The 22,138-nt window shown below is 41.5% G+C and overlaps 1 protein-coding gene across 1 annotated transcript in view; it reads right to left on the reverse strand.

Annotated features, from left to right (window-relative positions):
* PSME4 (proteasome activator subunit 4) overlaps positions 1 to 22,138 on the reverse strand; it is a gene marked incomplete in the record, with an annotated part of 938,614 nt that overhangs the window by 264,451 nt on the left and 652,025 nt on the right. Inside the window, 3 exon segments of the mRNA XM_053712692.1 lie at positions 17,047 to 18,038; positions 19,571 to 19,609; positions 19,785 to 20,828. Of these exon segments, the coding sequence (XP_053568667.1) occupies positions 17,047 to 18,038; positions 19,571 to 19,609; positions 19,785 to 20,828 (2,075 nt within the window).

The following is a 22,138-nucleotide window of genomic DNA, read 5'->3' on the forward strand; positions in this document are numbered from 1 at the left end:
CCCACAGGGAAAAAGTCAAATTTTTTAAGGTAAGAAAAAAAATGATTGATTCAAATGCATTATCCCAAATATGAAACTGACTGTCTGAAAATAAGGAATGTTGAACATCCTGAGTCAAGGCAAATAAATGTTTGAATACATATATTTAGAACTTTATAAAAAAGCGCCCAACCATAGCTTAGAGTGTCACATAAAATAAGACTTACTTACCCCAGGACACTCGTCTACATGTTGTAGAAAGCCAAACCAGTACTGAAACGAAAATCAGCAGAGGTAATGGTATATATATAAGAGTATATCGTCGATCTGAAAACATAATTTATGTAAGAACTTACCTGATAAATTCATTTCTTTCATATTAGCAAGAGTCCATGAGCTAGTGACGTATGGGATATACATTCCTACCAGGAGGGGCAAAGTTTCCCAAACCTTAAAATGCCTATAAATACACCCCTCACCACACCCACAATTCAGTTTAACGAATAGCCAAGAAGTGGGGTGATAAGAAAAAAAGTGCGAAAGCATATAAAATAAGGAATTGGAATAATTGTGCTTTATACAAAAAAATCAAAACCACCACAAAAAAGGGCGGGCCTCATGGACTCTTGCTAATATGAAAGAAATGAATTTATCAGGTAAGTTCTTACATAAATTATGTTTTCTTTCATGTAATTAGCAAGAGTCCATGAGCTAGTGACGTATGGGATAATGATTACCCAAGATGTGGATCTTTCCACACAAGAGTCACTAGAGAGGGAGGGATAAAATAAAGACAGCCAATTCCTGCTGAAAATAATCCACACCCAGAATAAAATTTTAATGAAAAAACATAAGCAGAAGATTCAAACTGAAACCACTGCCTGAAGTACGTTTCTACCAAAAACTGCTTCAGAAGAAGCAAACACATCAAAATGGTAGAATTTAGTAAAAGTATGCAAAGAGGACCAAGTTGCTGTTTTGCAAATCTGATCAACCGAAGCTTCATTCTTAAACGCCCAGGAAGTAGAAACTGACCTAGTAGAATGAGCTGTAATCCTTTGAGGCGGAGTGTTACCCGACTCAACATAGGCATGATGAAATAAAGATTTCAACCAAGATGCCAAAGAAATGGCAGAAGCTTTCTGGTCTTTTCTAGAACCGGAAAAGATGACAAATAGACTAGAAGTCTTTCGGAAAGACTTAGTAGCTTCAACATAATATTACAAAGCTCTAACAGCATCCAAAGAATGCAATGATTTCTCCTTAGAATTCATAGGATTAGGACATAATGAAGGAACCACAATTTCTCTACTAATGTTGTTAGAATTCACAACCTTAGGTAAAAAATTCAAAAGAAGTTCGCAGCACCGCCTTATCCTGATGCAAAATCAGAAAAGGAGACTCACAAAAAAGAGTAGATAATTCAGAAACTCTTCTGGCAGAAGAGATGGCCAAAAGAAACAAAACTTTCCAATAAAGTAATATAACGACCAAAGAATGCATGGGTTCAAAAGGAGGAGCTTGAAGAGCCCCCAGAACCAAATTCAAACTCCAAGGAGGAGAAATTGACTTAATGACAAGTTTTATACGAACCAAAGGCTGTACAAAACAATGAATATCAGGAAGATTAGCAATCCTTCTGTGAAAAAGAACAGAAAGAGCAGAGATTTGTCTTTCAAGAAACTTGCGGACAAACCTTTATCTAAACCATCCTGAAGAAATATAAGTCTTCCAGACTCTATAATATATCTCTCTAGATACAGATTTACAAGCCTGTCACATAGTATCAATCACAGAGTCAGAGAAACCTCTTTGACCAAGAATTAAGCGTTCAAACTCCACACCTTAAAATTAAGGTTTTGAGATCCTGATGGAAAAAAAGAACCTTGAGACAGAAAGACTGGTCTTAACGGAAGAGTCCACAGCTGGCAAGAGGCCATCCGGACAAGATCCGCATACCAAAACCTGTGAGGCCATGCTGGAGCTACCAGCAGGACAAACGAGCATTCCTTTAGAATATTGGAGAATACCCTTGGAAGAAGAACTAGAGGCGGAAAGATATAGGCAGGATGACACTTGTAAGGAAGAGATAATGCATCCACTGCCTCCGCCCGAGGATCCCGGGATCCGGACAGATACCAGGGAAGTTTCTTGTTTAGATGAGAAGCCATCAGATCTATTTCTGGGAGTTCCCACATTTGAACAATCTGAGGAAATACCTCTGGGTGAAGACCATTCGCCCAGGTGCAACGTTTGGCGACTGAGATAATCCGTTTTCCAATTGTCCATACCTGGGATATGAACCGCAGAGATTAGACAGGAGCTGGATTCCGCCCAAACCAAAATTCGAGATACTTCTTTCATAGCCAGAGGACTGTGAGTCCCTCCTTGATGATTGATGTATGCCACAGTTGTGACATTGTCTATCTGAAAACAAATGAACAACTCTCTCTTCAGAAGAGGCCAAGACTGAAGAGCTCTGAAAATTGCACGGAGTTCCAAAATATTGATCTGAAATCTCACCTCCTGAGATTCCCAAACCCCTTGTGCCGTCAGATACCCCCACACAGCTCCCCAACCTGTAAGACTTGCATCTGTTGAGATTATAGTCCAGGTCGGAAGAACAAAGAAGCCCCCTGAACTAAACGATGGTGATCTGTCCACCATGTCAGAGAGTGTCGTATAATCGGTTTAAAGATATTAATTGAGATATCTTTGAGTAATCCCTGCACCATTGGTTCAGCATACAGAGCTGAAGAGGTCGCATGTGAAAACGAGCAAAGGAGATCGCATCTGATGCAGCAGTCCTAAGACCTAAAATTTCCATGCATAAGGCTACCAAAGGGAATGATTGTGACTGAAGGTTTTGACAAGCTGATATCAATGTTAAACTTCTCTTGTCTGGCAAGGACAGAGTCATAGACACTGAATCTATCTAGAAACCTAAAAAGGTTACCCTTGTCTGAGGAATCAATGAACTGATTGGTAAATTGATCCTCCAACCATGAACTTGAAAAAACAACACAAGTCGATTCGTATGAGATTCTTCGAAAATGAGAAGACTGAGCAAGTACCCAGATATCGTCCAATAAGGAAATACCAAAACCCTGTTCTCTGATTACAGAAAGAAGGGCACCGAGAACCTTTGAAAAAAATTCTTGGAACTGAGGCTAGGCCAAACGGTAGAGCCACAAAACTGGTAATGCTTGTCTAAAAAGAGAATCTCAGACACTAAAAGTGATCTGGATGAATCGGAATATGCAGATACACATCCTGTAAATCTATTGTAGACATATAATGCCCTTGCTAAACAAAAGGCAGGATAGTCCTACAGTAACCATCTTGAATGTTGGTATCCTTACATAACGATTCAATATTGATAGATCCGGAACTGGTCTGAAGGAATTGACCTTCTTTGGTACAATGAAGAGATAAAATAAAACCCCAGCCCCTGTTCCAGAACTGGAACTGGCATAATTACTCCAGCCAACTCTAGATCTGAAACACATTTCAGAAATGCTGAGCCTTTGCTGTGTTAACTGGGACACGGGAAAGAAAAAAATCTCTTAGCAGGAGGCCTTAACTGAAGCCAATTCTGTACCTTTCTGAAACAATGTTCTGAAACCAGAAATTGAGAACGGAATTGATCCAAATTTCTTTGAAGAAAACGTAATCTGCCCCATACCAGCTGAGCTGGAATAAGGTCCGCACCTTCATGGGTACTTAGGAGCTGGCTATAGGTTTTCTATAAGGCTTGGATATATTCCAAACTGGAAATAGTTTCCAAACTGATACCGCTCCTGAGGATGAAGGATCAGGCTTTTGTTCCTTATTGTGAGGAAAGGAACGAAAATGATTATTAGACCTAAATTTACCTTAGATTTTTTATCCTTTGGTAAAAAAGTTCCCTTCCTTCCAGAAACAGTTGAGATAATAATTTATTACCCTGGAAAAAAAGAGAAAGCAAAGTTGACTTAGAAGACATATCAGCATTCCAAGTTTAATCCATAAAGCTTTTCTAGCTAAAATAGCTAGAGACATATACCTGACATCAACTCTAATGATATCAAAAGATGGTATCACCAATAAAATTATTAGCATGTTATAGAATAATAATAATAATGCTATAAAATTATGATCTGTTACTTGTTGCGCTAAAGCTTCTAACCAAAAAGTCGAAGCTGCAGCAACATCCGCTAAAAATATAGCAGGTCTAAGAAGATTACCTGAACATAAGTAAGCTTTTCTTAGAAAGGATTCAATTTTTCTATCTAAAGGATCCTTAAATGAAGTACTATCTGCCGTAAGAATAGTAGCACATTTAGCAGGAGTAGAGACAGCCCCATAACCTTAGGGATTTTGTCCCAAAAAAACTCTAATCTGTCAGATGGCACAGGATATAATTGCTTAAACGTTTAGAAGGAGTAAAAGAATTACCCAAATTATTCAATTCCCTGGAAATTACTTCAGAAATAGCATCAGGGAGATTAAACACTTCTGGAATAACTACAGGAGATTTAAAAACCTTATTTAAACGTTTAGATTTAGTATCAAGAGGACCAGAATCCTCTATTTCTAATGCAATTAATACTTCTTTAAATAAAGAACGAATAAATTCCATCTTGAACAAATACAAAGATTTATCAGCATCAACCTCTGAGACAGAAACCTCTGAACCAGAAGAACCATTATCAGTATCAGAATGATGATGTTCATTTAAAAATTCATCTGAAAAAAGAGAAGTTTTAAAAGACTTTTATGTAAACTAGAAGGAGAAATAACAGACATAGCCTTCTTAATGGATTTAAAAAATAAAATCTCTTATGTTTATCAGGAACACTCTGAAAATTAGATGTTGACGGAACAGCAACAGGTAATGTAACAGTACTAAAGGAAATTTTATCTGCATTAATAAGTTTGTCATGACATGCAATATAAACAACAGCTGGAGAAACAGATACCAAAAATTATAGCAGATACACTTAGCTTGGTAGTTCCAGCACTAGACAGCGATTTTCCTGTAGTATCTTCTGACTCAGATGCAACGTGAGACATCTTGCAATATGTAAGAGAAAAAACAACATATAAAGCAAAATTGATCAAATTCCTTAAATGACAGTTTCAGGAATGGGAAAAAATGCCAAAGAACAAGCTTCTAGCAACCAGAAGCAATGAAAAAATAAGACTTAAATAATGTGGAGACAAAAGCGACGCCCTTATTTTTTAGCGCCAAATAAGACGCCCACATTATTTGGCGCCTAAATGCTTTTGGCGCCAAAAATGACGCCACATCCGGAACGCCGACATTTTTGGCGCAAAATAACGTCAAAAAATGACGCAACTTCCGGCGACACGTATGACGCCGGAAACGGAAAAGGATTTTTGCGCCAAAAAAGTCCGCGCCAAAAATGACGCAATAAAATGAAGCATTTTCAGCCCCCGCGAGCCTAACAGCCCACAGGGAAAAAAAGAGTCCAATTTTTGAAGGTAAGAAAAAATGATTAATTCAAATGCATTATCCCAAATATGAAACTGACTGTCTGAAAAATAAGGAAAGTTGAACATTCTGAGTCAAGGCAAATAAATGTTTGAATACATATATTTAGAACTTTATAAACAAGAAATAAGATTTACTTACCCCAGGACACTCATCTACATGTTTGTAGAAAGCCAAACCAGTACTGAAACGAGAATCAGCAGAGGTAATGGTATATATAAGAGTATATCGTCGATCTGAAAAGGGAGGTAAGAGATGAATCTCTACGACCGATAACAGAGAACCTATGAAATAGACCCCGTAGGAGATCATCACTGCATTCAAATAGGCAATACTCTCCTCACATCCCTCTGACATTCACTGCACGCTGAGAGGAAAACCGGGCTCCAACTTGCTGCGGAGCGCATATAAACGTAGAATCTAGCACAAACTTACTTCACCACCTCCATCGGAGGCAAAGTTTGTAAAACTGATTTGTGGGTGTGGTGAGGGGTGTATTTATAGGCATTTTAAGGTTTGGGAAACTTTGCCCCTCCTGGTAGGAATGTATATCCCATACGTCACTAGCTCATGGACTCTTGCTAATTACATGAAAGAAAAGGGAGGTAAGAGATGAATCTCTACGACCGATAACAGAGAACCTATGAAATATACCCCGTAGAAGGAGATCATTGCATTCAAATAGGCAATACTCTCCTCACATCCCTCTGACATTCACTGCACGCTGAGAGGAAAACCGGGCTCCAACCTGTTGCGGAGCGCATATCAACGTAGAATCTAGCACAAACTTACTTCACCACCTCCATAGGAGGCAAAGTTTGTAAAAACTGATTTGCGGGTGTGGTGAGGGGTGTATTTATGGGCATTTTGAGGTTTGGGAAACTTTGCCCCTCCTGGTAGGAATGTATATCCCATACGTCACTAGCTCATGGACTCTTGCTAATTACATGAAAGAAAACAGAATTTATGTTTACCTGATAAATTTCTTTCTCCAACGGTGTGTCCGGTCCACGGCGTCATCCTTACTTGTGGGATATTCTCTTCCCCAACAGGAAATGGCAAAGAGCCCAGCAAAGCTGGTCACATGATCCCTCCTAGGCTCCGCCTACCCCAGTCATTCGACCGACGTTAAGGAGGAATATTTGCATAGGAGAAACCATATGGTACCGTGGTGACTGTAGTTAAAGAAAATAAATTATCAGACCTGATTAAAAAAACCAGGGCGGGCCGTGGACCGGACACACCGTTGGAGAAAGAAATTTATCAGGTAAACATAAATTCTGTTTTCTCCAACATAGGTGTGTCCGGTCCACGGCGTCATCCTTACTTGTGGGAACCAATACCAAAGCTTTAGGACACGGATGAAGGGAGGGAGCAAATCAGGTCACCTAAATGGAAGGCACCACGGCTTGCAAAACCTTTCTCCCAAAAATAGCCTCAGAAGAAGCAAAAGTATCAAACTTGTAAAATTTGGTAAAAGTGTGCAGTGAAGACCAAGTCGCTGCCCTACATATCTGATCAACAGAAGCCTCGTTCTTGAAGGCCCATGTGGAAGCCACAGCCCTAGTGGAATGAGCTGTGATTCTTTCGGGAGGCTGCCGTCCGGCAGTCTCGTAAGCCAATCTGATGATGCTTTTAATCCAAAAAGAGAGAGAGGTAGAAGTTGCTTTTTGACCTCTCCTTTTACCTGAATAAACAACAAACAAGGAAGATGTTTGTCTAAAATCCTTTGTAGCATCTAAATAGAATTTTAGAGCGCGAACAACATCCAAATTGTGCAACAAACGTTCCTTCTTTGAAACTGGTTTTGGACACAGAGAAGGTACGATAATCTCCTGGTTAATGTTTTTGTTAGAAACAACTTTTGGAAGAAAACCAGGTTTAGTACGTAAAACCACCTTATCTGCATGGAACACCAGATAAGGAGGAGAACACTGCAGAGCAGATAATTCTGAGACTCTTCTAGCAGAAGAAATCGCAACTAAAAACAAAACTTTCCAAGATAATAACTTAATATCAACGGAATGTAAGGGTTCAAACGGAACCCCCTGAAGAACTGAAAGAACTAAATTGAGACTCCAAGGAGGAGTCAAAGGTTTGTAAACAGGCTTGATTCTAACCAGAGCCTGAACAAAGGCTTGAACATCTGGCACAGCTGCCAGCTTTTTGTGAAGTAATACCGACAAGGCAGAAATCTGTCCCTTCAGGGAACTTGCAGATAATCCTTTTTCCAATCCTTCTTGAAGGAAGGATAGAATCCTAGGAATCTTAACCTTGTCCCAAGGGAATCCTTTAGATTCACACCAACAGATATATTTTTTCCAAATTTTGTGGTAAATCTTTCTAGTTACAGGCTTTCTGGCCTGAACAAGAGTATCGATAACAGAATCTGAGAATCCTCGCTTCGATAAAATCAAGCGTTCAATCTCCAAGCAGTCAGCTGGAGTGAAACCAGATTCGGATGTTCGAACGGACCCTGAACAAGAAGGTCTCGTCTCAAAGGTAGCTTCCAAGGTGGAGCCGATGACATATTCACCAGATCTGCATACCAAGTCCTGCGTGGCCACGCAGGAGCTATCAAGATCACCGACGCCCTCTCCTGATTGATCCTGGCTACCAGCCTGGGGATGAGAGGAAATGGCGGGAACACATAAGCTAGTTTGAAGGTCCAAGGTGCTACTAGTGCATCCACTAGAGCCGTCTTGGGATCCCTGGATCTGGCCCCGTAGCAAGGAACTTTGAAGTTCTGACGAGAGGCCATCAGATCCATGTCTGGAATGCCCCACAGGTGAGTGACTTGGGCAAAGATTTCCGGATGGAGTTCCCACTCCCCCGGATGCAATGTCTGACGACTCAGAAAATCCGCTTCCCAATTTTCCACTCCTGGGATGTGGATAGCAGACAGGTGGCAGGAGTGAGACTCCGCCCATAGAATGATTTTGGTCACTTCTTCCATCGCTAGGGAACTCCTTGTTCCCCCCTGATGGTTGATGTACGCAACAGTTGTCATGTTGTCTGATTGAAACCGTATGAACTTGGTCCTCGCTAGCCGAGGCCAGGCCTTGAGAGCATTGAATATCGCTCTCAGTTCCAGAATATTTATCGGTAGAAGAGATTCTTCCCGAGACCAAAGACCCTGAGCTTTCAGGGATCCCCAGACCGCGCCCCAGCCCATCAGACTGGCGTCGGTCGTGACAATGACCCACTCTGGTCTGCGGAACGTCATCCCTTGAGACAGATTGTCCAGGGACAGCCACCAACGGAGTGAGTCTCTGGTCCTCTGATTTACTTGTATCTTCGGAGACAAGTCTGTATAGTCCCCATTCCACTGACTGAGCATGCACAGTTGTAATGGTCTTAGATGAATGCGCGCAAAAGGAACTATGTCCATTGCCGCCACCATCAACCCGATCACTTCCATGCACTGAGCTATGGAAGGAAGAGGAACGGAATAAAGTATCCGACAAGAGTCTAGAAGTTTTGTTTTTCTGGCCTCTGTTAGAAAGATCCTCATTTCTAAGGAGTCTATAATTGTTCCCAAGAAGGGAACCCTTGTTGACGGGGATAGAGAACTCTTTTCCACGTTCACTTTCCAGCCGTGAGATCTGAGAAAGGCCAGGACAATGTCCGTGTGAGCCTTTGCTTGAGGAAGGGACGACGCTTGAATCAGAATGTCGTCCAGGTAAGGTACTACTGCAATGCCCCTTGGTCTTAGCACCGCTAGAAGGGACCCTAGTACCTTTGTGAAAATCCTTGGAGCAGTGGCTAATCCGAAAGGAAGCGCCACGAACTGGTAATGTTTGTCCAGGAATGCGAACCTTAGGAACCGATGATGTTCCTTGTGGATAGGAATATGTAGATACGCATCCTTTAAATCCACCGTGGTCATGAATTGACCCTCCTGGATGGAAGGAAGAATAGTTCGAATGGTTTCCATCTTGAAAGATGGAACCTTGAGAAACTTGTTTAAGATCTTGAGATCTAAGATTGGTCTGAACGTTCCCTCTTTTTTGGGAACTATGAACAGATTGGAGTAGAACCCCATCCCTTGTTCTCTTAGTGGAACAGGATGAATCACTCCCATTTTTAACAGGTCTTCTACACAATGTAAGAACGCCTGTCTTTTTATGTGGTCTGAAGACAACTGAGACCTGTGGAACCTCCCCCTTGGGGGAAGTCCCTTGAATTCCAGAAGATAACCCTGGGAGACTATTTCTAGCGCCCAAGGATCCAGAACATCTCTTGCCCAAGCCTGAGCGAAGAGAGAGAGTCTGCCCCCCACCAGATCCGGTCCCGGATCGGGGGCCAATATTTCATGCTGTCTTGGTAGCAGTGGCAGGTTTCTTGGCCTGCTTTCCCTTGTTCCAGCCTTGCATTGGTCTCCAAGCTGGCTTGGCTTGAGAAGTATTACCCTCTTGCTTAGAGGACGTAGCACTTTGGGCTGGTCCGTTTTTACGAAAGGGACGAAAATTAGGTCTATTTTTCGCCTTGAAAGGCCGAGCCTGAGGAAGGGCGTGGCCCTTACCCCCAGTGATATCCGAGATAATCTCTTTCAAGTCAGGGCCAAACAGCGTTTTCCCCTTGAAAGGAATGTTTAGTAGCTTGTTCTTGGAAGACGCATCAGCCGACCAAGATTTCAACCAAAGCGCTCTGCGCGCCACAATAGCAAACCCAGAATTCTTAGCCGCTAACCTAGCCAATTGCAAAGTGGCGTCTAGGGTGAAAGAATTAGCCAATTTGAGAGCACTGATTCTGTCCATAATCTCCTCATAAGGAGGAGAATCACTATCGAGCGCCTTTATCAGCTCATCAAACCAGAAACATGCGGCTGTAGTGACAGGGACAATGCATGAAATTGGTTGTAGAAGGTAACCCTGCTGAACAAACATCTTTTTAAGCAAACCTTCTAATTTTTTATCCATAGGATCTTTGAAAGCGCAACTATCCTCTATGGGTATAGTGGTGCGTTTGTTTAAAGTAGAAACCGCTCCCTCGACCTTGGGGACTGTCTGCCATAAGTCCTTTCTGGGGTCGACCATAGGAAACAATTTTTTAAATATGGGGGGAGGGACGAAAGGAATACCGGGCCTTTCCCATTCTTTATTAACAATGTCCGCCACCCGCTTGGGTATAGGAAAAGCTTCTGGGAGCTCCGGCACCTCTAGGAACTTGTCCATTTTACATAGTTTCTCTGGGATGACCAACTTTTCACAATCATCCAGAGTGGATAATACCTCCTTAAGCAGAATGCGGAGATGTTCCAACTTAAATTTAAATGCAATTACATCAGGTTCAGCCTGTTGAGAAATGTTCCCTGAATCAGTAATTTCTCCCTCAGACAAAACCTCCCTGGCCCCCTCAGATTGAGTTAGGGGCCCTTCAGAGATATTAATATCAGCGTCGTCATGCTCTTCAGTAACTAAAACAGAGCAGCCACGCTTACGCTGACAAGGGTTCATTTTGGCTAAAATGTTTTTGACAGAATTATCCATTACAGCCGTTAATTGTTGCATAGTAAGGAGTATTGGCGCGCTAGATGTACTAGGGGCCTCCTGAGTGGGCAAGACTCGTGTAGACGAAGGAGGGAATGATGCAGTACCATGCTTACTCCCCTCACTTGAGGAATCATCTTGGGCATCATTGTCATTATCACATAAATCACATTTATTTAAATGAACAGGAATTCTGGCTTCCCCACATTCAGAACACAGTCTATCTGGTAGTTCAGACATGTTAAACAGGCATAAACTTGATAATAAAGTACAAAAAACGTTTTAAAATAAAACCGTTACTGTCACTTTAAATTTTAAACTGAACACACTTTATTACTGCAATTGCGAAAAAACATGAAGGAATTGTACAAAATTCACCAATTTTTCACCACAGTGTCTTAAAGCCTTAAAAGTATTGCACACCAAATTTGGAAGCTTTAACCCTTAAAATAACGGAACCGGAGCCGTTTTAACACTTTAACCCCTTTACAGTCCCTGGTATCTGCTTTGCTGAGACCCAACCAAACCCAAAGGGGAATACGATACCAAATGACGCCTTCAGAAAGTCTTTTCTAAGTATCAGAGCTCCTCTCACATGCGACTGCATGCCATGCCTCTCAAAAACAAGTGCGCCACACCGGCGCGAAAATGAGGCTCTGCTTATGCTTTGGGAAAGCCCCAGAGAAATAAGGTGTCTAATACAGTGCCTGCCGATATTTATAATATCAATATACCCAGATAAAATGATTCCTCAAAGCTAAATATGTTTTAAAACTGAATCGATTTAGCCCAGAAAAGTCTACAATCTTAATAAGCCCTTGTGAAGCCCTTATTTACCATCGTAATAAACATGGCTTACCGGATCCCATAGGGAAAAATGACAGCTTCCAGCATTACATCGTCTTGTTAGAATGTGTCATACCTCAAGCAGCAAGAGACTGCACACTGTTCCCCCAACTGAAGTTAATTGCTCTCAACAGTCCTGTGTGGAACAGCCATGGATTTTAGTTACGGTGCTAAAATCATTTTCCTCATACAAACAGAAATCTTCATCTCTTTTCTGTTTCTGAGTAAATAGTACATACCAGCACTATTTTAAAATAACAAACTCTTGATTGAATAATAAAAACTACAGTTAAACACTAAAAAACTCTAAGCCATCTCCGTGGAGATGTTGCCTGTACAACGGCAAAGAGAATGACTGGGGTAGGCGGAGCCTAGGAGGGATCATGTGACCAGCTTTGCTGGGCTCTTTGCCATTTCCTGTTGGGGAAGAGAATATCCCACAAGTAAGGATGACGCCGTGGACCGGACACACCTATGTTGGAGAAATAGAGGATTTAGATAATAGGAACAGACGCAGTAATTTACGAATCAGGGGAATCCCCGAAGATGTTACGCAAGAACAACTGACCACTTATCTTTTGCAACTATTCAAGCACTTGGAACCCTCCCTAGATCTCACAGAGAATTCCTTAGAGAGAGCTCACAGAGCTTTACGCCCACGACCTAAACCAGAGAGTCCACCAAGGGATGTAATCTTGAAATTTGTGATGTACCAGCACAAAGAGTCCATTTGGAAACAAGCAAGATCTCAGGGAGCTACAAACTTTCAAGGACATTCACTCCAGATATTCCAAGATTTATGCCCTACTACTATTGAGAAGAGACGCTCTCTTAGATTTATAACTGCCATTCTGCAAGAGAACAAAATAAGATATAGATGGGGATTTCCATTTAGTCTCCTAATTCTAAAGGACGGTAAAACTCTGGTATACAAAAATGCAGATGATTTGGAAACCTTGTCCAAAAGTCTCAACTTGGACTTTTCACAACCGCAGCACCCAACTCAAGGCACACAAGACAAATCTGTGAAAGTTTCTCGGCAGCAGCGAGATTCAAGTTGGTCTCTTGTCTCTAGACAAAGAAATAAAGATCTACCAAATAAATGATGGAACTCTTATTTTGCTTAACATGTTGTACCAACAATGGCATACGTGAAGAACAGGTCGTATATTCCATGTTAATATGTTACAAATATATGTTTATAAAACTGACCTACAAAACCATTAGCTAAAGTTGTTTTGATCTAATGCAGAAAAGTTAGTATTCAATGTTAATAGAAACTCAGGATAAATGTTCACTGGCCAGAACTACTAGGATAAAATTATATATTCCATTCCTGAGCAAAAGATTGTTATATCATAGTTAAATGTTAGACGGTGCTATGGGTGGTTCAAAGACTGTGAGTTTCTATTGTTTCATTAAGCTTAATGCTCCCGTTCAGGATTATTTGTGGGGGCTTTGTTTTGTTCAGAATAGAGCTTTAGAGGACATATATTTTAGAAAATACCCTATAAATGTGAACTATGCTAAATACTGTCTTAGTAATGTGAAAATGTATTAAATGTTGAAAATGTTTTGTTGGCTTAATTCAATTGAATGTTGTTCTTGAGAGTCTTAGAACATGACTCCTGATATTGTTGTGTATTCTGTTTATTTCTCTGGCAAACACCCTTCTAATGTTTAATATGGGCCATGGAGTAAAAAAACTCGGTCTCACAAATGTTAATTTTGACAACTTTCATGTTTTTATTATTTACTATTTACTCTCTTCTATATCATCTTTCTTTTTCTCTTTACTTTCTTTTGCTCCATATCACTGCAACATTAATAGTTATCTTGGCATGTCCACCTAGGGAACCTAATTTGCTCGCTATAGTTAACATACTTACTCACTCATGGCTAAATTTCAGCAACACACTAAATCATTAGACTCCATCAGAATTCAAACAATAAAGGCTAAAGGGCTTCATATCCCCGCCAAAAGAACTCAAGCGCTAAGGGACTTTAATAGACATAAATCAGACATAGTCTTCCTACAGGAGACCCATTTTATTAAAGGTAGAGAACCATTTCCTGACCTTTGCAGTACATGTGGTCACGCAAAGTTTCAGGATTTCTGGAACTGGAAGAATATTTTTATATTAAAAATAATAAAATGGATGTGTATGCGGAAATGATGGCCACTTGGAAATCTTATATTAAGCGAGACAACCCATAACCTAGCTAATCCATCACTATAGTATTTAGACATAGCTTTGATCCCGACGGTTGGATGCGTCATGAACTGAATTAGGCATTGGAGCAAGCCCTTATACTCTCTTTCCTCCTCTACTCTCCTCTCACAAACTCTTTTCCTTATTACCCTCATAGATACTTCATATTATATGTAAATAGACAAAAATAAAAAAGGGTATTCTTAATATATTCTATGTTTTTGGAAAAATTGTACTGGCTTCGTTGTTTCATAAAGGAGCTGCGTCTCCCAACTATATTGTAAATCATTCTTTGCTTTTTCAAATAAAGTCGGTATTAAAAAAACAAAAAAAAACCTGTATGTTTAAACATCTTCCTCAGAAAAAAGTTTCCATTTTTTTTTTTTTTTTTTTTTTTTTTTTTTTTTTTTTTATTTCAAAAAGCTTTATTGAAAATAACAAGAAATGACAATAGCAGAAAGGTAATAGCATCTCATAAGAATCATAAAGCAGTACACTCCATTAAATCAGAATTTAGATGGCAAAACCAGGGGATAATTATTACACAAAAGCTTACAGGAGGAAGTTAGATAACTAATGTCCGTGATCTTAGAAGGAAAACAGTTCGTGACTCCATTGAGTCTTATCCTCTGCAACCTGAGAGGGGAGTGTAGCGATGTGTACCAAACTCTGCAACATGCATCTCAAAAACAGTAACAACAATAATCAACTCAAGTGCTTTTGTGCGCACCTGTACGCTAGGGTCTGGCATGCGACATAGGGTTCAGTGCATGCCAGTAGTTAGTGAAAAGAGAAAAGGAAGGACGATAGAAAGAGAGAGAGAGAAAAAAAAAAAAAAAAAAAAAAAAAAAGGGAAGGGGGTGACCCCAGCATATGTGGGAGGGATAAGAGGGGGGGGGAAGGAAAGAGGGAGGGAGGGGATGTTCCTTCATATCTTGTGACTTTATCTGATCAAGGGCTTCCAGATTTCCTTCATGTACTCATGTAGTTCTATTTTGTCATCCCTCATATACCTGTATCTCTCCAGAGTCAAATACCTGTCCACCCTACTTTCCCAGTCTGAATGTTGAGGTGTTTGGGTCGTTTTCCAGTATTTGGGGATTAGGGTTTTAGCACTGTTGAGCATTATATACAAGAGGTGTTTTTTGGGTTTTTCTACTAGCTTAGGGAGACCGTGGAATAATAAGAGGCTCGGATTTCTGCTCACCCTGACATTTAATTTGGAGTCAATCGTATCTAAGACAGAATTCCAAAAGGGTTGGATCAGATCGCACGTCCACCAAATGTGGATCAGAGTGCCAGATTCACCACACCCCCTCCAACACTTGCCATCTGATTTCTTATAGAATTTTCTAATTCTTTCTGGTGTCAAATACCAACGAGACAGATATTTATAGTTAGATTCAAGGATTCCGGCGGAGACAGATGCCTTAGTGTGGTTGTAAAATATTTTATCCCAGTCTGCATCCGTCAGTTCCCTATCCAACTCTGTGTTCCACCTTCTAACAAATGAAGGCAAGCCAACTTCTTTATGAGAAGACAGCAGGTTATACATAATTGAGATTAAGTGTCTTGGGGCGGATGGAAGTAGACAGAGTGTTTCCAACCGTGTAAATTGTCTTGTAATGTAGATTGCTTTTTTAGTAGTGCTTAAGTAGTGTTGAAGTTGTCTGTGATGATACCAAGTGAGAGGAACTCCCGATTGCTGCAATTCCTCTAGGGGTTTCAATCTCCCATCTAGGAGTAGTCTATGAAACATTGTTTGATCTAGCTGTGCCCTATTTATATTTATGTGATATGTGTTCGAAAACGGGATGTCGGGGTTGTGTGTAAATGGAGATAGTGGTGAAGGGAGGGAGGAGATATGTGGGTGTTCGACAAGTGTCTTATCCCATTGTGAGAAAAATTCACTAAGGAAAGGGTAATGGAAGACTATGTTTGGCCTATTTTTACTAGAGATCCAGCTCAGTGTTCCCGGGTTCTGTACTCCTAAAATCGTGCGTCCAATTTGGGCCCAAGTCTTTTCTATTGAGTTAGTGCACCATTCCACTTGTGTTTGAAGGTTAATTGCCTTTTTATATAATAGGAGGCATGGTATGCCTAAACCTCCTTTGTCTTTGGCCAAGTATAAGGTGCGTCTAGGGATTCGGGGTCTTCTACCCCCCCAAATATATGTCTCTAGTTGTCCTTGCAACTTTCGTAAGAAGTGTATTGGGAATGGGGTCGGCAAGGTCTGCAAATAATATAATACCCTGGGGAGGATATTCATTTTTACCACACCTATCCTACCCAGCCATGAAATTCTCTTATTTTTCCAAGCAGATAGGTCGTCTGTTATTGATTTTGACAGTTGGGGGTAGTTAGCTCCGAATAGGCCATTTGAATCTGGGGTCAGGTTGATTCCTAAATATTTAAGCGTTTGGGTTTTAATTTTAAGTTTACATATGTGCGGGATTTGACACAGCTCCGCTTGGGATAAATTTATATTTAAAATCTCAGACTTTGTGTGATTTAGGTGGAAATTAGATACTTTGCCATAGTCATCGAACTCCTTTAGAATCTCTGGAAGAGAGGTCAAAGGGTTAGAGATAGACAAAAGAACGTCGTCCGCGTAGAGCGAGACTTTGTGGTCCTGGCCACCCACCTGTATCCCAGAAATTGTATGATTGGCGCGTATCTTTTGCGCCAAGATCTCTATAGAAAGGGCAAATAACAGGGGTGAGAGTGGACAGCCCTGTCTTGTGCCATTGGTGATGTCGAAGGGTTCAGATAATATATTATTAACTTTAACTTGGGCAGTAGGTTTCGAGTAGAGGGCCAATATTTTTTGTATGAAAGAGTGGCTGAAATTCATTTTCGACAGGACAGCTGCAAGAAAGTCCCAGCTGACCCTGTCGAAAGCCTTCTCCGCGTCAGTTGATATAAGCACTGAAGGGATATTATTATGTCGGGCGTAATTTACTAAGAGATTGGCTTTTATTGTGTTGTCCCTAGCCTCACGGCCGGGAACAAAACCTACTTGGTCAGGTGAAACCAAATGGGGCAAGTAGACGTTTAGTCTTGTGGCGAGGATTTTTGCGTAGATCTTCAGGTCTACATTGAGTAAGGAAATTGGCCTGAAGTTCTCAGGGCGGTTAGGTGGCTTCCCGGGTTTTGGGATGGTGGTAACGTGTGCTAGTAACATGGTTGGGGGAAAATTTTGAGTGTGTCCAATGTCATTGAATAGGGTTGCTAAGTGTGGCGAAAGGATATCCTTAAATAATTTGTAATATTTGGCACTAAAGCCGTCAGGGCCGGGGCTTTTACCAGTACTCAACTCCTCAATGGTTTTAGTTACCTCTTTTACCGTGATGGGATTGTCCAGTGCCTCTCTGTCTTTATCCGACAGTGTCGGCAATGTGAGAGAACTCAAATATCTCTCGATATGGGGAAGGGGGGGGTCTCTTTCTGCCTCCGAAGTTGATACCTTCTCATCTTTTAAGTTATACAACTTCTGGTAGTAGGATCTAAGTGTTTCCGCAATTGAAGGGCTATCTACACAGGTTTGATTATGCTGATTAAAGATGGAGTGAACATGGGATTTTGATTGTTTTCTTTTTAAAGCGCGTGCCAGAAGCCTACCGGGTTTATCCCCGTATTCAAAGTATGTTTGTTGCAATTGTAATGCCTTTTTTTGGTGATCAATAGAATGGATATCTTGGATCTCTTTTCTGGCTTGTTGCAATATTTTGGTAGTCGCGGTGTCAGAGGGCAGTTTTTTATGTTTAATCTCTAGATCTCGGATTTTAAGGAGAAGGGTGGAGTACTTAAGTCTCAGCTGTTTGGAGTTTAGAGCTCTTTGTTTGATCAGTTCCCCCCTCAGCACGCTCTTGTGTGCTTCCCACACTATTGGGCCTGGGACCTCCCCTGTGTTGTTGTGTTGGAAGTACTCTAATAATCTAGTCTCTATCTGCAGTTTAATTGGCTGATTGTTCAACAGGAAGTCATCAAACCTCCATATGTGGGGTCTGTCTGGGATAGAAGGCCAATTTAATTTACACAGGACAGGTGAGTGGTCCGACCATGTCATGGGGAGTATTTGGGAGTCTATAACCCCCGCCAGTGTGGACTGATCTGTAAAAAAGTAGTCCAGACGTGTGTACAGGTTGTGTGGGTGGGAAAAGAAGGTAAAGTCCCGTCTAGTGGGGTAAAGAGTGCGCCATGTATCATGAACTTCTAACTCTTCAAGTCTGGAGTTGCATTGTCTAATCACTTTTTTAGATATAGAAGCCGTAGCTCTGGACGTGTCTAGGACTGGGTCTAGAGGGAGATTGAAGTCCCCCCCAAGAATTAAAGCTCCTTTACGCAGGTCTAGGATCTTGTTGGTTAGTCTGGTCAGAAAACTGTTTTGTCCCTGATTAGGGAAGTATGTATTCACTAATGTGACGAGTCTGTTGAATAGTAGGCCTATTACAATCAGAAACCTCCCCTCAGGGTCTCTTTCTATGTGTATAGGTGAGAAAGGTGCAGAATGCTTAATCAAAATTCCGACACCGTTTTTTTTTGATGGGCCTGAGGCAAAGTATGAGGTCGGAAACTTAGGATTTGTCCAGGTCGGTTCCCTGCCCTTACGAAAATGAGTCTCCTGCATGAAGACAACGTCACTATGTGTTCTGATAGCGTCTCTAATTAGATGGGAGCGTTTTTCAGGTATGTTCAGTCCTTTGGTGTTTATGGTCAGCAAAGTGAGGGTTTGTGCCCCGTGGGATGGCATGGTGAGGGGAAAGGGGGAGGGTGAGAGAAGAGAAAAAAAAAAAAAAAAAAAAAAAAAAAAAAAACCTTAAAGGGGGAGGGAAAAAAGAGAGGAGTGTAAAGAAAGAATCAGAAAGAATGAAAGTAAATTAGACGCAGACCCTAATGAAAGGGGACGTCCAATGTGGGCAGCAGATAGGGTATGTACTTTAGAGAGACGGCAGTGTTGTCTCTCTGTACAAAGGAGAAAGAAGGATAAAAAAGAAAAAAAGTTTTAGAGAAAGCAAAAAAGTATCAAAGAGTGTGGGATAAGTATCCCTGTGCCTGATGTGATTAGCGAATGAAAGAATAGTGAAGACGTAGAAGGATTAGAGCGTGGTCAGGAGTGACAAGAATAGCAATAATATTATTCCCCTAGATACAACATCATCAACAACATACATATATCAACAGTAGCTTCAACAGATTCCTGGTTAAAATTACATCCAAATAAAGCCATGAGAACCACTCAAAAACAATGTAAATAAAGGAGGTTCAAGTAGGTAAACTTAGGCTAAAGATTCCCAGGACAGGGGTCTGAAGGCCTCTATAGTGTAGTGTATGATCTGACCTGGTCTATTTGGAGAAAGTGTGCCTCATAAGGCTGCCACTGCAAAAGGAGGCTCAGGGAGGGAGATTACTCCCCCCATAATGAATCATAGATATTAAGGTCTAAAATTAAGGGGCCTTTGGTTACCGCTATTAGGCTGGGGTGGCATAGTTAGAGATATCTTTACAAGTATGGGATTACTATCGTGCAAACCTTTAGTTACTCATGGTTCCAATAGGCTGGTCTATAAAGACAATATACCCTGGTGGGAGAGAAAAACAAAATAAAGACAAAAAGAAAGACATATGAACCAGTTACAAGAAAAACAGTACAATATAACCATAACAAAACTTAGTTGATGTTGAAATAGGGCATATTAGAAATGTTCGGTAGGTACCAAATGAGTGTCCTGTGCAAAGTCTATTATTTGTCCCTACTTGTGGTTGGTAAATCAGGAGCACTTTGGCTGGATCCTGCTTCTTCGGGTACTGGAATGTCTACATCCAGAATATTGCAGAAATCAGAGAGGTCTGTGCGGGTTTTAAAGATGGCTTGTTTCCCATTGCGAGTGGCTATAAGCGATACGGGAAATCCCCACTTATATTGAATTTTATGGCGCTGAAGAACACTGGTAATAAACTTAAGGTCCCTTCTTTTTTGTAAGGTAATTTGGCTCAGGTCTGAGAAAACCTGGATAGGTATACCAGCATGAGTGAGATCTTTGATGGCGCGGGCCCTCTGAGCGATGATATCTTTATCTTTATAACTCAAAAACTTGACAATAATGTCCCTCGGGGGGGCTTTGGGGGGGGTTTTTGGTCGGAGGGCCCGATGTGCCCTTTCTAGCATAATATCAGGGGAGCTCGGTGTTTCTTTAATGGTGCGGAAAAAGTCTTGCAGGAAGCCCTCAATAGCTGTATTATTCACAGATTCCGGCACCCCCCTGATGCGTAGATTGTTCCTTCTCCCCCTATTATCTAAGTCTTCCACCCTGGTTAGGAGAAATTGGATGTCCCCTTCTTGCTCAAAAGCCCTTTGTGTATTTGAATCGGCTTGGGCCTGCAGGGTTGTCTGCTTAGTTTCTAAGGTGGTAACCTGCTGGCTGATTTGCTGGAAATCCCTTTTCAAGTCTCCAAATAAAGACCTCATTTCTGTTAGAACCACATTAATGTCTGCTTTAGAGGAGATTACATTTAAGTCACCTCTTGTTAGAGGTTCCTGTGGCTGCATGTCGGGCAGAGGACTTGGAGTGAAAGTTAGTGGGGAGGTCTGCTCTGTGTTTTCTGCAGGGGGTTGATCCGAACAAGTATTAGGTATTTTCAGAAAGTTAGTTAGACTGGTGCTTTTAATGCTTTTGTCACCTTTATTATGTTTCCTGCTAGACATAGTCACAGAGCTGTCAGAGACTAGGTTGAGAATAGCTACAGTGGCCACGTGTACTTTGCCCAGTGTTTTAAATAACTCACAGCAAAAGTTTTTCCCTGTGTACCAGCAGATGTATAAGCTTATTTGTGCAGGTCGTATTTGGTTATTCTAGTATCTCTCTGGTGAATGCTATGAGAGGTGCTAGGTTATAAAAAATAGGGTGTTCTTTGCAGCGTGTGGGGATATTCCAATGGCCCAGTGCTATGATGTTTAGTTGAGTTACCCCGTGTATGAGGTTCTGATTGATGAGGTATACCCCTGTGTGTGCTCAAGCAGGTCTCCCCTCTTACCGGTGTCTTGTCCTTTGGGTCCGCTAGCCTCTTTTGTCATTCAGCCGCTGCTGCCGTTGTTTAGGCACTGCGAGAGGAAGAGAGCCTTGCGGCCTGATCATGTGTCCGCCTTTTGTAGCGTTCGGCGGGGAGCCGCTTGATCTGTTGCCTTCCGATGTTTGCCTCAAGAGGTTATCGATATCCCGAGAATCGGGTGCAGTGAGGTGGATATCTCCGCAATATGTGAGGTAGGATGCCAGACAGCGAGGTGCAGTGAGCGGTCCCGGTAGGCCGCAGTCTTCTGTATTATAGAAGATCCGCCAATTGCTCAAAAAGTTTTAAGGATCACATGCAGGGATTGATCACACTCCTGTATTATATTTTTAAAGATGTTCTAGGCATATTCCTTCTTGTTATTTAATTGTTATCAGGCACAGGGCTTAGGAGCCGGGAATTAAGCGACCATGTCCCTGCGTGGCCAGGCTCCGCCCCCAAAGTCAAAAGTTTCCATTTTTTTATCCCTAGGCTCTCTAAAAGAAGACCTATCCTCCAGAGGGATAGTAGTATGCTTAGCCAGCGTGGAGATAGCGCCATCCACCTTCGAGATGGAGCCCCACAAATCTAATTGAGAGTCAGGGACCGGGAATAATCTTTTAAAAGTATATCAATAATGTTCGCCATCTTAACTGGCACAGAAAATGTCAGAGTGACCTTCCTATCCTCGTAAACCCTGTCTTATTTAGGGATCTTAGGCTCCTCAGGGAGTGTAGCATCTGGAGCCTCTAGAGTAGACAGAATCTCCTTTAATAAAAAATGCAGATGCTCAATTTTAAATCTAAAGGAGGGTTCCTCCGCTAAAGGAGGGTTCCTCCGCTGAAGGAGGTTTAGTAACTGAAGTCTCCGACTCAGAAAGTTCACCCTCTGAAGCTACAGAGGTTAACCCATCCTTGGATAGCTGGGATATAGTAGATAAATCCGACAAATATTTATATGACTCTAGGTCAAGAGAACTATGTTTAACCTTTCTCTTGCGTTTGTTAGAGCGAGGTAAGGCACTCAGGGCCACAGACACTGCTGATTGTACCTGCACGGTAAAG

This window comes from Bombina bombina, chromosome 4, assembly GCF_027579735.1.
Source record: "Bombina bombina isolate aBomBom1 chromosome 4, aBomBom1.pri, whole genome shotgun sequence".
Lineage (NCBI taxonomy): Eukaryota > Metazoa > Chordata > Amphibia > Anura > Bombinatoridae > Bombina > Bombina bombina.